At 39.6% G+C, this 18,541-nt stretch overlaps 1 protein-coding gene across 2 annotated transcripts in view; it reads left to right on the top strand.

Annotated features, from left to right (window-relative positions):
* Positions 1 to 2,106: 2,106 nt before the first annotated feature.
* Positions 2,107 to 18,541, top strand: part of kcnq1.1 (potassium voltage-gated channel, KQT-like subfamily, member 1.1) — a 32,871-nt gene continuing 16,436 nt past the window's right edge. For both annotated transcript variants that reach the window (XM_058628513.1, XM_058628515.1), the window contains exons 1-5: positions 2,107 to 2,686; positions 9,300 to 9,390; positions 16,766 to 16,892; positions 17,196 to 17,274; positions 17,712 to 17,808. In XM_058628513.1, coding sequence (XP_058484496.1) covers positions 2,337 to 2,686; positions 9,300 to 9,390; positions 16,766 to 16,892; positions 17,196 to 17,274; positions 17,712 to 17,808 — 744 coding nt within the window. In that variant the 5' untranslated portion in view covers positions 2,107 to 2,336. The remainder of the gene's footprint in view (positions 2,687 to 9,299; positions 9,391 to 16,765; positions 16,893 to 17,195; positions 17,275 to 17,711; positions 17,809 to 18,541) is intronic.

The following is an 18,541-nucleotide window of genomic DNA, read 5'->3' as shown; positions in this document are numbered from 1 at the left end:
TTTCCCAGCACAACCTATGCAATCTGATGCAAAACTTATTTCATTTTCAGCAACTATATAAACACACCTAAGCAAAAAGTTCTCAATATGTTTCAAATCAGATTGAGTTTGTGAAATTTGGAAATACGTCACACAAAAAGAAAAGAAAAAAGGGTCTATTTTGTGACTTCTGCACAATTATTGCTACTTCATTTCACTACTAAAAATGCGATATAAAATGAATCATAACTTTGACTCAACAACACATGAAAAGACAAAAAAAACATATTTTAGCCTGAATATGTGACATATAAACAGGATGTCCGAATGATTCCCATGGTAATTGACCATGGGTGCACCTGCGGCACAGATCAATAAGGGGTAATGAAAATGGAAAATTTATATACACACCATGCAGAGTTGCATAGTGTGCGACCAGTTTTCTTTGTCCTCATTAAAATGTATAACCTCAGCACTTTCACATCTAAGTAAAGTTAAGCAACAAGTCCTGTAAATGAACTGTGAGACACAATAAATGACTTCAACTGACAGTTTAATAAAGCAGACGACTCTTAGTCTCAATGTGATCTTGAATAACAAGAGGTCGTCCTGTTTACCTCTACATTAATGAATTCAGCCAATGGCCACAAATACTGAATGCATGAACGGTTGGCAAGAATTAAACATTAAACATATATTATAAATGGCTGCTGCGTATGCATTTGTTTCAAAAGGTGCATGTACCTTCTGGTAGTACTTCTTAATGTACTGTACCAAGGCATAAGCCTTTAACATTTAAGTCTGTCACTCAAAGCAGCAACATCAACAGATGATGACATACCTTAGCTTGTCACTGACATGTTCAGCATTGAGTAAACTTGAGTGGAAACATTCAAAATCTATGAACCACACATTTTTCTACACTGCCTGGCCCAAAAAAAAAGTTGTCACCTAAGCTTTGATTACGGCACTCATTCACTGTGGCATTGTTTCCATAAGCTACTGCAATCACAAGATTTATTTTCGTCCAGTGTTGCATTCATTCTTCACCAAGATCTTGATTCGATGATGGGAGAGTCGGGCCACTGAGCAAAGCCTTCTCCAGCACATCCCAAAGATTCTAAATGGGGTTAAGGTCTGGACTCTGTGGTGGCCAATCCATGTGTGAAAATGATGTCTCATGCTCCTTGAACCACTCTTTCACAATTTGAGCCTGATGAATCCTGGCATTGTCATCTTGGAATATGCCCATGTCATCAGGGAAGAATAATCTGGTCATTCATTATATTCAGGTAGTCAGCTGACCTCATTCTTTGGGCACAATCTTGCTGAACCTAGTCCTGACCAACTGCAGCAACCCCTTACCTATTTGCTTACTTAAATCCAGGTGGCGACTTTTTTTTTGGCCAGGCAGTATATAAAAACTGTTCAAATATGACTCCCACTTTTCACATTAAAGAATTTTAATGTGATAAATATTGAAGGTTTGCACAAAGATCTTTGGAAAGCTTAAAAAACCCCAAAAACAAACAAGGTTTAACTGTAGCAACAGTACTTGAGGTTGTAACTGTTCCTCCAGCAAACAGGACATGACTGTGACTCGATACATAGATAGATGGATGGATAGATGGATGGATAGATAGATAGATAGATAGATAGATAGATAGATAGATAGATAGATAGATAGATATGTTTTTATTTATGAGGTGACGACTGGCCTGCTCCAATATTACCTTAATGTTTTGCAGAAAAATATCTTGTGTTCTGTTCTGGAAACTGGAAAAGGAACTGTTGTATAATTCTGCACCTGCAGCATGGAACAAGCTGCAGCTAGACATAGATAGATACAAGTTTAGTGAATTCATATCGCTAGATTTTTGTTTTTAAACTTAGAATTAAAGAACTGGAGGCATACAAATTTTTTTTGTCTTCAGTTGTCAGTGGATAGATAGATAGATAGATAGATAGATAGATAGATAGATCCTCTTCTAAATGTTTAGCAAATACAAAAATAAATAAATAAAATAAAGTGAAATGTGTGAGTTGAGTCAGCTGGTGAGTGATAGCGCACCGCCTGGCGCCCACAGCTCTCCATGCTGATAAGTGCTCTGACAGAAGCGCTGGATACTCATTCAGGACTGAGACTCGCCATATACTCGGCCAGCAACCCAGAGAGCTGTAAAGTTAAATTAAAGAAACACCATCCTGGTGATCTAGAGCATTAACAACACAGTTTATGTTACAGTTTTATGCGCCCTGACGCGGTCACACGCGGGACAGAAAGTGAACGCACAGGCGAACAGTGAACTGGAAAAAGTTAGTCCACGGAGAGAAGCAAAAGCTAACAGGAACTTCTAATGTCTAAATCCGCCCACTATCAGGCGAACACACGGAGGTCCTCTGGTGTGGCACGTGGAAACAGACCACCGGAGTTGGAGCTGTCGGAAACCACTTTTAAAGAAAGGACACAACTGGGCAACGATACTTTTCCTGAAAGAGACCAAATGCAAGGGGACGGTAAAAGTCGCACCGAGGTGCCCACTGTCCACCTCCACCCTTACTTATCACATCCTCGGATGTCTGTACGGATGTCGGTGTACAGCACCGGGGTCCGACCAGTCCTGACCCGCGCCTACATCCAAGGACGCGTGTATAACTTTCTGGAAAGGCCGTCTGGCTGGAAATGCTTCACCTATCACTTCACAGTGTGAGTGTTTTCATTTCCATAATCACCCTGATTCATGGGGTATTAAATGATAACATTGCAATTGAGATCCTAATTAACAGGGAGTTAATTGCGCGTGTGGAGCCGTAAGTTCTCACTACTTCCTGTGAATTTCAGAAAAGATGCTGCACATAAATCACTACACAACTGTGTGTCTGGGGGTCCCTCCAGAGATATTATGAGGCTATTTATATGTCTAGACACAGCAACATATAGACAACATAATTCATTATATAATCTGAGACAAAGTAAGTAGGAAAATAACTAATTATATCTATGATTGAATTGATTTTCCAGAGCAGGAAGTCAGTAAGTCTGTAAAAACAGAACTAATTTATCCTGGCAGAGAATGTTAAGACTGTTTCTCTCCTGTCAGGTGTGAGGTTTGTATATGAAAATTAAATATTTAAAAAAAAAAACACCCCATAATTATCACATACTTAACTAATCACAGAGTGTAAACAATCAAATCAACAAAAAGCAGCAACAGCATTTTAAATGAGTCATGTGGTGAGATTGATTTCTTCTCTACGGGAGCAGAATAGTAGTTGGAGCATGTTTTTGAAATGTTTATAGCCAGGTGGTCATGCACAGGGTTAGGGTTAGGGTTAAGGACTATGTTTTAAAGATGTAAAACAACTGTATCCGACTGCTATTGATATCAGGAGATGCTCAAGGTTGTGGAACTGGTGATAGTGGTGGTGGGAGGGGAGTTTTCAGAAGAAGCACACGTTTCCTAAAGTGTTCCTAAACCAAATCCAAGTCCAGTAATTCCACACTGTGTTCTTACAGAGGTTTAGGAATGTGGGATGTGATCCTCCAGCTCACTCTCTTCATGTGTGCTGCCTGTCCCCACTCGCTGGCACTGATAGCAGGCAGCTAAACTTGGCAGTGAATGTGTGCTGTGGAGGAGCAGCCCTCTGTGGTGCTGCCACCCTGTGACCCTGCCGTGTTGAAGGGGACACGGGGAAATGCAGGCTGTCGGAACAGGTTAGAATCTCAGTGATTTAAATAGAGGCAACACAGTGCAACTCCAACACACTAGACCCATGGTTCTCAAACTGTGGTATGTGTACCAGCAGTGGTACGCAATTTTCTTCTGGTGGCACTTGGAGGAAAATCAGAGATACTGTTCTACTGTGCACACCAAGGTGTGATGTGATTGGTGTAGAGCTATGGAATTTTGACCGCAGTGCACAGAAAATGGAACAAATAACAAAATAATAATCATTATAGTCACGTTATCTCTTAATCACTATACCAGTGTATACCTGTGAAAGGTCCACTGCTGACTTTGCTCGGCCTGTTTGCACCACTTTATTTTAACATTGGAGATAATGGTGTTACTTCGAGAGCTTAATATTTTCTCAGGTGGTACTTGTTATGAAAAGTTTTAAGAACCACTACATCAGACCATTACAAAGTAAAATTGACTATAACAGGAAGTGCTTTACTGAAAAAATGTGAAAGGGTAGTGCACAACTTTTGCATACGGTTTCTCAGTATAGTGGTGTTTTGTTTTTCCTACACTTTCCCAAAGGAAGTTTCAAAAGTGAGGTCTAACTGCTCAGAAAACCTGCGGAAATCCTTCAGCAGTTTGACAATAACTGCTTCCTGCTCCCTCTCACCCCTGTGCTCCTGATTTATACACACAAACTCTCCCTCAGTCAGGTCTGATAGTGGTGCTTGACAATCGTAGGGATTCACCATATCCGATATACCGATATATCGGAAGTACTAATCGATACCGACATACAGTATATGCTTTTGCCTGCACCCAACTGCAGAGGTCATTTAGTCTCTTCTGTAGTGAAATTAACATAATATTTTGCCTACTCATGTCGCAACTCATGTAGATTTACATTTTCTTCATTGAGCAAAATAAATAAAGAGGAAAAATAAAAATGTTACAGAGCACAGAAGCCAAGGAGGTAGCGGCCTATCTAACCCTATGTTGTAGTCATATTAGCAGATCTTTTAAAGCCAATAACTGCCAATACTGATACCGTGCCGATAATACTGTGCATCCCTAGTAAATAGAACTGAACAGAGTGATCATAAAACAGTCTGTGAAAGTGATGCTGCAGCTTTTTGCTGGATATTGCAAAGTTCTCCAAAACATTTTAATGGTCCATCATTTAAAAACTGTTTTCACAGACTCACTGGTTATGTGCACTTACTGAACACAGTGTATTGTAGACTGTTTTTGTTGCAGGTCTCAATTGACGTGAATTGGAGGCAGCTAATGTTGGCAGGACTGACGTGTATTGATGATGTAATGATGTAATTAATGGCAGAAAGCACTGCACTGAAATCCAACCAAAAGATGTGGTTAAGTTAATTGAATCAGGTCATTTGCACTGCAGAGTTAGTGTATCATAAACCGAGCTCTTTTAGTTCTGTAATACCTCCAGGAGTGTGCTGACACCATGTGACAGGGACATCTTTGGCATTTGTCTGGTTCTTGTGCTCACTTCAGTTCATTGTTTTGCAAATGTGTGTGAGGGAGCAATACAGTTAAGAACATACTCTTATCATTGACCCAGCACAGGAATAACGTCAGAGTGACCCAAGGCCTTATCAGAGGAACCCTTGTGCATGTGCATGTGCATGTGCGTGTGTGTGCGCGCGTGCGCGCGTGTGCAAATCTGTTTGTTATAAAAAGAAAACAACAACCTTCCTGTAAGGGACCTTGGTATACTCAGTGTTATGCATATATTATAGCATTTCTCCACACTCTAATGATTAACTATTTAGAGAGAAAGACCATTTATCCTTGTTTTATTATTGCTGGCTGAGCAAAACACTCCCTTGTTGTCTGTCAGCAACCTGCTGCTCAACAGTAAATGCAGTATTTTATTCTGGAACAGTGTGTATCAGACCCACCTGCTGGTTATAGACGAGTCAACCAGGAGGGTTTAGAGAAGCCCTCAATCAGATGGTGTTTTTCAGATCCAATAATCTGTCCAACAATATCAAGCAGAGGGACGTAAATGCAGAGTCCACCTTTGGCTATTATTATTATTATTTTAAACAATTATTTTTGATTTGAGTTTTTTGGATTGGATAATTTTTTTTAGCTGGGCTGAAATAAATAAGTGCCATTATCTTTTCTTCCTTAAACTCTTACAGTTTTCCTCTCTACTGCCTCACTTCAAACATAATTATTTGTACTTTACTTTACAAATCACAGAATCTGTGATTCATAATGGAGCCCACAGACAAGGTCATTCACTTTTCTTTCTTTCTTTCTTTTATCTCCTTTTATCTTTGGCTTAGGCCTTCACCAAGGCTGCTGTTAACAAACAAGGGGACAATTGTAGCCTCTGTTTTGTGTCCTTTCATCCTCCAAAGCACATTGTATCTGCGACAAAAAATAAATAATGATGGATGGTAACAGCCAGTGGTCGCATGGTCGCTGCATCACGCCTTACTCTTATCCTGTGCCTGCAAACCCACAGAATGCAAGTGCATCTCTATATCAATAATAGATATGTAAAATGCTTGGAGCTTTTGTTTAGAGCTTGTGGTGCATATGTCACTGAGCCACTGTAATATTTTATCTGTTGCTACAACAATCACATGTTGACACAGGGTCTGTTTTATCTGCAGTAATAATATGAGCCAATGACGAGTCAGACAGTCTCATAAAAGTTAAGCAGAGGCGTATGCTCAGCATACTAAGTGTGCTTATTGTCATTGCTGCTGCCCATTTCCGGATGCGCGTTCATGGCCGCGGTTGCATTCATACTGAAAAGAGTGTCTGACACAGTCTAGCGTTCCACACATGCGTACTTGATCTCACATTCCATTTTCTCACAGGAGTTCACCCCCAGTTGTGTGTCCTTGTGTTCTTTGAAGCAAGTGTCCCTGATTGTCTACTACGTTGTCCTTTCACAGACAAAAGTGCACAACACTAACTGGACTGGAAACTGGTGTGCTACAGAAACCATGTGCACTCAAATACACAAAATATGGAGGTGCTCATGTGTGCCTGCACAAGGGTCTGTGTGAGTCTGTGTCTGTTTACTTGTATTTGTGTTGATTCTCTTTGAAACTGCCTCTGTCACATGTGAAGATCAGATTTTATAAATCACACTACATTCTTACCTGATGCACAGATGAAGGACTTCTCCATTGTTGTTATTTTGTAAAAGACACAAGAACCATTAGTCATTAGTGTCTGTTGTGTTGTGTGCTTGTCCTGTTCTTGTGTTACACACCAGCTCATCCTCCCCGAGCACATCTTTCCTCTGTCCTTTATCTGTGTTGACGTGTGCCGTGCACTTTCAAGTCCGTCTGTGTGTGTCTGTGTGTGTGTGTGTGTGTGTGTGAGTTTAAGGGCGGTATTTGGATTCCTGGCCATTCTTCAATAAACTGGAGCTGTAGCATGCGGTGATAAGAGCCCTCATGGTGCAAACACAGAATGGAAACGATAACTCCTTGCTCACATAGTTTCCATCAAGTCTGCACATATAGGCACAAGACAAGAGTTTTAAAGAATATCGAGTCGATGACAATAGAGCAACTACTTCCACCCCTAATGACTCTTTGCTTTGGGATTGCCATGATATTTGGTTCAGTTATCTTTGCTTTCCGTTGGGATGAATTATGAATTATAACAAGAAGCATGAGATTATGGATGTGATTTAGAGAATGACTCATTACAGGCTGAGATTACAGACCTAGGATTTTTAATCATCACTATTACAGGAAATGAGATCTCTTGCTCTGAAACATGATCATGGTAATCTGCTACAATGCTGTTACTGTACATTATGTGGACCTTTGTTATAAATACAAGCTACTATGTGTCTATTATAGTGTTTAAGAGTGTTGCTGTTGTTTGTAGTGAGGTGTCAAAGCAGCTTCAAGTCTTTTCTTAACAAAATAAATCGTATGTATTCTAAGATGTTCAGCTGTAGAGCAGTTACAGATGTCTAGCATGACCTTGAGTGGGAGTTAAGAGAATATTAAAGAGCTACTTTGTGTTTGTTGATACTGTGAATGGTGTGTGTGTGTGTGGTTGTTATTTGACAAATTTATCACACGTTTGTTAGAGTTCAAAATGTTCACGTGTTTCCTCCAGAGGGTTGTCCTTTGGTTTTTGCTAAAATTCAGTTAGATACTGTGATGTTTGAAAGATGTGAGGGAGCTTAGATTTGAAGCAGATGCCAGAGTTGACTGTGTGTTATCAATACCAGTGAGGAGATTTGTGGTTTTTTTGACTGATGAAGTCATGCTTTTATTTCAGGAAAATTAATGTCAGCAGTGGTTCCCAAACTGTTTATAAAGAGTCCACTTTTTAGAGATGACAAACCATCACAACCCAATTCATAATATAAAAAGACAAAAACACATTTGTGCATAATTTAACATTGCTGACTGCTGTTACAGTAATATCTAATATTGTTTTAATTTAAACCAATATACATACAGTATATCTCTTACTGTATGTTTCATACATTAATTAAACTTCATTTTAAGCCTGCCTTACACTAGAGGATTTTCATATTTGACTTGATTTTTAGAACATGGGAGACCTCAGACACAACAAACTTTGTAACGTTGAATGTTTTAATCGTGAGAAAGCACAGACTAGATCGAGTCAAGACGCAGGACCACACACTTGGTGTTTATTCAAATGATTTCAGGGAGGAGATTCCAGGGATTTGGGTGAGTTGTGTGATTTAACATGACTTCAGAATATAAACAGACATGGATGCGGACTGTCGGCGTCATCAGTTGATAGCTGTTGTGTGTGCGATGTTTTGTGCTGAGAAACGCAACAAAAACTGTTTTAATTCTCAACAAAAGTATGCAACATCCGTTTCCCGGTCAACTCACTCTCATTGGTTATTGTGGGGTTCTGCTCACGCCCCAATCGCTGTTCAAGTCGTAAATATCAAACATCTTTAATACGACGTTTAAATCCTGTTAACCCCTCACACTACAGGATCATTGGGCCAGATAATCTGTTCAAATCAGCCTAAAATCTGGACTGAAATCTGCCCAATTATCCTCTAGTGTGGGGCAGGCTTTATGTATGTGTAATTTAATAATTATAAAGTGTTCTTGACATTCCACAGAAAAATGTGTGACAATAACAAATTGGAATGATTTCAAAAGTTGATTCAATTTCACACACACACACGCCATCATCATCTAGTGGAGGACCAAAGCAGGTTAATGTCACTGATTTTCATTGTTTGTACAGAATCTAAATGTAAACGATGTGTTATCAAACCACCTGAAATGACATTGACCTGCTTTGGTCCTCAGTAAAGCGTGTAAGTGTTTGTATGTGCACAGTGCATCAGGCAGAGCTCCTCCAGCCGACACACTTTAGTGCATACCAAAGCAGGAGAACGTTTCACCACTCTGACTGCAGTTTATTCACATTTTGCTCACAAAAGCAGCACTGGTTTAGCTGCAGTCCTCTCCCTGCTGTTCTTTGTACATCATTTCTTTAATAAAGTGCCAGTGGAGTTCAGTGGAGTGACACAGGCTGGAGTGAATCTAAAGTCAACAATGAACAGAAATGAAATATAAAACATAAAAGGCTTGAGTATGACCAATTACTTTTTCTCAACAGGTTTCTTATAGTTCTGTCTTGTCTGATCCTGAGTGTCCTCTCTACCATTCACGAGTACCAAGGCCTGGCTCACACTACACTTTTCTGGGTGGTGAGTGTGAACATTTGATTAAAGTGAAAACTAAAACCTGAAAAATTAACCTTTTTTTTCCCCCCTCTAATTGTCTCATTGTTAGATTGGAGATTTAGATTGAATGTTGAAGGGTTGAATGTGACCCGTCATAGCTGCAAGCATTTGGAGATTATGTAACTGATAATTTGTGCAGCGAGAAAAAAAACCCTGACAGTGTGATGTAAGTCTTGATTTGCTGTGAAATAAGCTTAGAAGACTTTGGGCTCACTTTAAAGGTCTGATCAGAGACTGACTCAGAGTGTCTCAGAGACTGAGAGTGGCTTGGTGCTAAAAAACCTATAGTAATCAGTTGTATGGTGAGGTAACTCGGCCACCAACAGGTCAATAAGTTAACTTTGTCCTTTTAAGACGCGCATTTGTATTGACTGCTTTCTCACAGTTGATTGCATCTTCATTTAAATCTCCAGCAAAGAGCACAACTAACACCTTTTGGGTCTTCCAGCTGTCAATAGCTGTTTAATGTGAATTCTCAAGGCAATTCTTTACATTAAAACTCAGTGTGGATTTATTTACTTTCTTAGAGTTTGACTAGACCTTTAGTACCTATTCGGATAAATCCCATCACAAGGGGATGCTTTCACACCTGGACTTGAGATGAAATCTCCCAGGGTAGATGGTAATGTCATCTTTGAACAGAACAAAATAATGACATCTGAATGTCTTTCTTGTTTTTTAGTGGCTGCATAATTGATATCCAAAACGGTTTTTGTTTCATTTATTTAACCTTTTTTAAACAGGAAGTCCCTTAAGATAGCCACTTGTAGTTCAGTAATCCTAATATTTAATGATGCGTTGAGTTTGTTTAGGCAAGTTAAACAAAACTCTCGCAGCAGAGCTTCAGTACACTTAATGTAAATGACCCAATGGTTCATGAATTATGTGTCAAAAATGGTTAAGATTAGAAATATCTAAATCTCATGAGGAAGAAAACACAACATTTCCTGTGACAGCACTGTTTACATTGTAAATACAGCTTGTAGCCTTTTCTCCTTCTGCTATCTTCTTTCTCTCTGTGATTTTCTTTTGACCTTTATTTGTTATGCACTTGATTTAATCTTATTTTTGCCATTGACATATATACAGTATATATATTATGGTATAAAGACATATTTAGATATATGAATTCAGCAACTGCAGGTGCGTACGTTTTCACATTTCCAAGCCTGGATCAATGGAGAGAGACTTGCATCAGGAAGGGCATCTGCTGTGAAATCTGGAAATATTCCCCTGTAGTGACCTTTTATCAGGAGCAGGTGAAACAAGAAGAATATATTTATATTATATATATATATAGTGCTGTCAAACGATTAAAATATTTAATCGGGATTAATCGCATTCATGTCATAGTTAACTCGTGATTAATCGCAATTAATCGCACATTTGTATCTATTCTAAATGTCCCTTGATTTCTTTTTTGTCCCATTATTCTTTCTCATTTTAATGCTCTTATAAAACATAGAAAATTTTTTTTCTTATTGAGACAATATCCCTGTCACCCTGCATATTTTGAGTTATTCCTCTTATTGTGAGAGGCGCACAATAATAAGAGAGGCTGTGTATCACCCTGCAGTCCTGTGAATAAAGTGCTGTTCGGAGTCCCGTGGTTTAATGTGTTGTTGCCGTAACGAGCTAATCAGAGCTAAAGGAGCTAGCGGTCTTCGGTGGTTAGCTTGGTAACACTGCATACATCATGACTTGGATGTGGGGAGTGCGTCAAGAAATAATCCAGGCTGCGTTGGATACGGAGAGCCCACTTGAAGACGGAGAAGCATACAGCGCTCGCCATTCCACTCAAAACATAACGTTAGCCTACTACTCTCTGGCCGGCTAGCAAGCCCAAACAAGTGTGTGTTACGTACCTGTTGTTTTGTTTCTGGTCCAGCTAGATCCGGTGTGGTGTTGTAGTTTTTCTCACGTTACTAGTTTTTGCAACAGAATGTGAAAAAAAAAACTACAAAGTTTGCTAGGCTAAAAAGAACGTCACCCTTAAAATGGGTTTGCGTTAACGCCGTTAAAAACGCGTAAAACTGACAGCACTAGTTTATATAGGATGCTACAACATTAGAGTTTGGTCTTGAGGACATATGCAAAAGTAATCATGTGAGACAAAAAAACCCAGGTCTCTGAATGCTCTCAAATAAACTCTTGACAAGGCCCCGAATATACAGCAGAGACATGAGAGTTAGCCTTTGTTGGACCTGGATCAATATTTAAGCTTCAGAACGTTCAGACGAATTTGAGGAGGGCCTTTTCCAAACATTTGAGTTGTTTTGCCTACATTTGATTATGTGCTTTGTTTTCAGAAACTGCAAACTAGAAGTATGATGAGGTGGTGCTTGCAGTCACAGTGTGCTGCAGCTTGGCAAGCGTCTGGAGGTCGCGTAATCAGGAGGGGCGGGGTGGTCTTAAAGAGCTCAAAGCTAATATTGCCTATCTCTGTCAGAAGGTCAAGTTAGAGGTTGCATAACAGGAAGTTTGAGATTGCAATTGAACTCTGAATTACACAAAGCTACTGTAGTTGAGTGTTGTAATAAAAATATAAAGCTAAAAAAGGTTTCATGTCAAACAAGTCCTTTTAATAATTGCAGTAAAAATAATGATGCTTAATAAGTCATGCAGCTGACAGACAAAAATGCGTCATACGTGAACACGTATGTCGATAACCTTGCTTATAAAACTGCACAATTAATCTGCAAATAAACATATATTCATGATAATTTAACCTGTCACCGTTTTTGCTGCTTTGAGGGTTGTTGTTGCTGCGACAAGCAACAATTTGTGAGGCTAATGTTGCTAAAACAACAAATCTAAAATCTCAGTTCTCTGGTTTCAAAAGTCATTTCATGGATTGATTGACCTAACAGCGGCCTCCCAAAAACAATTTAGGGACACATCATTTGGAGCTACACGGCTTTTTCTCCTGTAAACAATTTCAGGGTGTCCCACTGGTCTCAGAGTGCAAAGGCACCTCCTCTGAAATCAATAGTACAAGGGATAAGGTTAACCCCCAGGACAGCAGCTGCTGTACGTATCTGTGTGAGTGATGGGAGAGTCACTCAAGCTCAGACAAAAGAAAACCTCATGAAAGGATGAAAGGGACTTGCAGATATTCTTTGAGGACTAGAGCGTGCCTTATGCGACAAGATCACCTTGGCATTAGAATAATGGGATGAAATGGTCATGGCATTTCATGAGCCAGTGCATCACAATCTCTAATTCGACCAGGTTACTTGGTTCACAGAGACTCAGGCTCCTCCTGTGTGAATAGACTTTTCATGAAAAAGGAAAAATTGGTACTTTGTGACCAAAAGCCAAAAACAATACCACATTGTAATCAAATGTATGGCACATTTTATGGTAAAAAATGTTTTTGCCTCAAGTTCACATTCTGGAGCTATTTAATCTTCTTATTCTCCCACACAGATAATGAATAATTAATATTTGCCAGGCAAATTAAACCGACTAAATCATTCATCTTTTCAATCCTTCCCAAAGGGAATATTTTGTACACTTTCTGGTTCAGAGATTTGCTGTGACCCTGCCTCTGTTTCAGATTCTCTCCACTCCGACCACAGAAGTATCTCCTTTTTTTTGTTTGTTTCTCTTCTCCTGTACATTCAAGGTTAAGAGTGACCAGTCTTTCTGTTCTACACATGGAGATGCAGCACTGGCTGACAGTGTTGTGCGTTTGGCTTAATGCCTGGCAGTTTGCCCAGAAGATTCACATTCTCAAACGCATTTGTTTGCCCATGGGTCAAAATGACTTTGAGCCATTATGGTATTTGTTTATTTATCAAAAAATACCTCGCTACATTTCATTTCATTCTGCAAAGACATGCGGGCAACATTAACTTGTTTTATTTGTGGTTTCAGTAACAAGACGCATTGACTTGCTTACCAATGCAAATGGAATTAGGATGAAAGAGTGTTGAAGACGGAGGGGTGACGAGGTCTGACAGTTAATGGTTGCATGGAATGAGGGTTGAGCATGAAGGGAGGAACCAAGGGTCAAATCCAGATTTATGTTTGGGTTAAGTTGAATCTGCTGTGGAGAGGAACGCGGGAAAATGAGACTCATTGCGGGAAAATGACTGATTAAGATATCTGCGTTTTATTGTCCCCCTTGTGGTTCCTACAATAAGGGAGCGGTGGTGGGGTGTAGAAACTGATATATAAGGAAGAGAAAGATGTTCAGCACAGGCTGGATGACATTTATCTTATAATTTAATTATAAGAGAATTCAATCAGCATCATGATATACTACCAATTAACTAGCAACCACAGCGAAAGAGAACAGTGAGCAAACAGTGCTTTAGCAGTGCTGTGTTTCTACGTAATAAAATTCTTGATAGTCCCATTTATCCTAATAATAGTCTTTCTGTTGCCATCTTCAACACTCTTTCACCCTAACCCTTTTCAACAATGTCATTTGCATTGGTAAGTAAGTCAATGCTTTTTTAAACTTGTATTTTTCAATCTTAAAAGTTTAAGTTGACAGATCCTTTTTAATTAGTTGATATAACAACCTGAACTTAAAATGTCTTTAAAAAAACATCACTATATTATAATATAGAATTAACAATGAATTGCATTAATATACACTCTAAGGCCTCTGTTTGGACGGATTTTAAGCATATCAACTAAAAAACACAAAGCTTGAATCACATGTGATACGTAGGTGCTTTCAAATGTGATTCTGATCGGATTCTGATCGGTCGCTCAAATAGGATTTCAAAATGTCTTCCCCTGGAATTCCACTGAATGTGTATCTGTCGCGTAGTGTCTCCGTCGTGGCATCAGAAGCAGCATCTTATCATTTCGGCCTAGTTTTTGTTCAAGAACACAAGCATGTCCACGTGTTTACGGATTATATTCACTATTAATCCCGCGGCAGAGAAAACTCTCTCCGCTGGCACGGATGTGGCAGGGATGCAGAGGTAGGCTTTTGCCAGACGGCTCAGGTTTTTGAACCTGCGTCCACCAGAGTGCAGGATCTTGACTGGGTGAGTTGTGTAGCGCACTTTATGACGTTTATTTGAATAGGCAATGTAATAACTTGAAAGACAAAATGCAATTCAATATAATACACATGTTGTCGCTGACAGGATTTGGTATGCGTACTTCTCATTACCGTAACTCTGTTAGACCTTTTGTGATATCTAGAAAATTCAAAAACTATGGACTTGGCGATCTGTCCAGGGTGTGACCCCACAGCACCCCGCGCGACCCTCATGTGGAGGATAAAGTGGTAGAAGACGGACGCATGGATACCGTAAAGCAGAGAAATAGAGCTTTGCGTCCAAATAATTGTCATTACGGACTTCTGTGGAACGACTGTCCATCTCCTCATTATTAACACCAGTAAACATGATTTAAACATGAAACTTATTTCATGTTACATCAGTATGAATATAAGGCAGCTCTTTTCAACCTATCTCTATTCTCTCACTTGCTTGATACACAGACTCATAAACTTGTTGACGATGGACACATCTGTACACAGACTGTTTTTAAAAAAACAAACATGAATCATTAAAGGTCTTTGAACACAGGTGGGTAAGTAAGATCCAATCACCTTTTAACACCATGTGTGAACAGTCACTTTTACTGCCATCCCCTCGTGGTGGGATCTCTGTCTGAACAGGGCTGGTGTCTTTTTTAACAAGAAATTCTTAATTTGGTTCTTTTATGAAAAGACACTCTCATGAGACATCGCTGTGATAAGGTTGGGACAGACAGATGGACAACCTGCAGCCACAAACACCTGTTCTCTACCCGTCTTTGCTCTCATCCCATTTCTCCTTTTTCAAAAGACAGTTTTCTTTTCAGCCTTGAAGAAGAAATCCTCAGTGGATAAATTTAACTCTAGCTTTCAAGAGCACAATTCAACATATTATTAATCCTTTTTTTTCCCCCACATTTCATAATGTGGGCTATTCACTGATGTGTGGATCCTGGTCTCTAATGAAGAAAACACCTCCAGCAATTCCCAGCAGAAAACATCTCTTGCTGTGCTGCACAGAGAAACCTCCTCTGTTCCCTGCTAGTTTGTTACTCCTATCATCCACAGCAAACACGTTATGCAATCATTAAAACTCTTTGCTATTGATTTGCTTTCAGAATGCCTCATTTGCATATGCTTGTCAATTATTAAGAGACACATGGAAGTGATTGCATCACATTTTCACACTAGCTCATTGTATGTGGTGCCTGATTTTGTTTAAATCAATCTACACTCAAGGAGCAGCTGAGTTAAGCACACATGGAAACATTGAACTGTGAAGTTGTATTTGTCTGAGCTCCATGTTGGACACACACATTTCTCTTATTGCCACATCAATTAAATAAATGAGTGGCTGTTATCAGCAATATAAGGGCTCAGGGGTAACTAAATCCTGAATGTCTTATACTTTTGCATGCCTGCTTAATGTATGGATTATATTTAAGTGGCATGTTGAATTCTTCATTATACAGTGACATGTGTATTGTAAAAAAATTACTGAATGACATCTCTTCCTTTCCAGTTTAACTTGTATATAATTCTGTATATAATATAATCTGAATTCATAATTCATTTCCTCTCCCTGCTTTACACATAATCTGCCATAATCTTCACTAGTTTAACATTAGATTATTCAGTTAGCCTTGATCCAGAATTATTTGCTTGTGTTTCTGGACTTATGCCGAAGCTTTGACATACACAAACTGTTTGTGTATGATCAGCTGACCTGTGAGTCAAGATAAGGGTTTTATCCTGAACCATTGTCTCCTGAGTGCACTCTGGATCATTTGTCACTATACTGAATGTGTTCCTAAGAATGTTTAGACATTTTATTATTTTTCTACCAAAACTTGCATCTTTTAGCACAGTGTCCACTTGTAGTGACAACCATTTTCAATGTGCAAAGGACAAAGTGTTGTGTTCTGGTTTAAAGGGTTGTGGTTTAGTAACTTTGTCAAAAATACATACAAATATAATCCTATTTTCCAGAATACATTGTCAATCCTGATCTTGCAGGTCCATGCAGTAGCTAAGTCAGTAATGAGACACTAATTAAACAGTAACAAATGGCAGCTCTCATAATCCATAATGAATTTCAGTGGCATGATCAGATTTGTGCAAGAGGCTGCAGAACAGGTGGGCAACAACTGCATCTATAATTCAACAATATAGATTTTAATGCTGAAGTCTGAGCAGCTGGTCAGGTGTTCTCTCATTGAATTTCCAGCAACATTATTTATTTTAATTTTATTTTAGTATATTTTTTTTATTGTCCCTCCTGTTCGTGTCATTTATTTGCCTGTCATGTTTGTGTCCTGGTTTCTCTGCCAGGAAATCATCCTTGTGGTGTTCTTCGGTGTGGAATATTTTGTCCGCCTCTGGTCAGCAGGCTGCCGCAGTAAATATGTTGGCATCTGGGGGCGACTGCGCTTTGCCAGGAAGCCAATATCTATTATAGGTGGGAACTCATGCCCCCCATCCCCCCCCCCCCCCCATCACTCTCCACCACCATGTGACATATGATACATACAAATTTAATGTGGAACCCCCAGATGAATACTTCAATAATCAACCATGAATATTCCTCTATACATAGGAAGTAACCCTTCTCACCTCAGCTGATTTATGAAAACCAATGATAATCAATCTTAATCAAAGACTTGACCTCTACTTTATAATTGCTGCACTTTCTTGCTGTTCATTAATCATGTGCTGCTTATGTGTATTTACACTTCACATCTCGCTCTCTCCATCTGCACAGATCTGATTGTAGTCGTTGCCTCAGTCATTGTCTTGTCAGTGGGTTCTAAAGGACAGGTGTTTGCCACCTCTGCTGTAAGGTAAGACCCTTCTGTTCTGAGGCTTCGATTGTTGCATCAGTTTAAGGATGACACTTTTCCAACAGGAATAACAGGAATTTCCCCCTGAAAGACACACAAGTTTGACCTGTGTAGAGCAGTGAACTTCACACCCTACCTAAAACTACAGCTTGACAGTTGGTTTTATGTAAGCTGGGCTATAATACCCATCAAACCTAGATGACCTCACCAACACTATTGAGGCTGACAAGGAGGAAACTGTGCAGCCAAGCTCGAGCAAAGTTTTCCCTGGAGAGTGGAAACAATTAGTGCAGTAAATGGTTTTAAAAAAATAAAAGACAGTAAACAATGACGTATGGGTTTGATGGTGTGGTGTCTTGGCTCCATTCAGGAACACAGTACATATCTACTTGCATTTGGTCTGAGTGTAATGTAAGATCACTCTGGTTATTTTCCAGAGGGATTCGCTTCCTGCAGATCCTGCGTATGCTTCACGTTGACCGGCAGGGAGGAACCTGGCGTCTCCTGGGCTCTGTTGTCTTCATCCATCGGCAGGTACACAAACAGACTGAGCTTTAAAAGCCAGGCTGCTTATTATTATAGGTAAGCTGGAGGCTTTCTGTCAGGGGATTTCAGCCTCCGCTCATCATGTAGGGCATTATTTTTCATTACTACACTGAACAGAACAAAGCTTTCATGTGGAAATACATACTGCTTAAAGAATACTCAGCAGAGAGGGGCACGTAAAGAGCCACTGTGTAATATGTGAGATTTTCAGACTCAGGGCTGTGTCTTTGTGCAGTGGTATACCTCTGAACCACAGCACTAGCTGTGATTATCCCCAAAGGCCTCACTAGATGTCTTCAATGTCCATATGAAAGATGAGTGCGATGAAGGCAAGCAGAGTGTCAGGGATTTTGCTCAAGCTGTGGTTCGGCCTCGGCTGATGACCATGCTGCTCTTGGCTGATGCTGATCATTAGTCACTTACTTCAGCTATTAAATAAGTGTCAGTGCAGAGGGAAGTTGAAACTGTTTCATATTGGTACTTATTCGTACGTGGTCAACATTCACTATGGGGTGTCATTCTGCATTAAATACCTCATTCACTTCAGGCAGGTGTCTACTGCCTCTACACTAGGAGGCAAGATTCCCCCTTTCAGCTTGTGAGACATATCATGATACAGGCCAAAACAACTTTAGTCTAATTGTTAGCATGTTGAGTGCCATTCCATGTCTATCTGAAACCATAGACATGGAACATGTCTATAGTTTTCTCTTCATTTCTG

The sequence above is a fragment of the Solea solea genome, chromosome 5 (genome assembly GCF_958295425.1).
Source record: "Solea solea chromosome 5, fSolSol10.1, whole genome shotgun sequence".
NCBI classification, from domain to species: domain Eukaryota; kingdom Metazoa; phylum Chordata; class Actinopteri; order Pleuronectiformes; family Soleidae; genus Solea; species Solea solea.
Note: the sequence above shows the minus strand (reverse complement) of the source record. Positions and strands in the feature narration are given on the sequence as shown.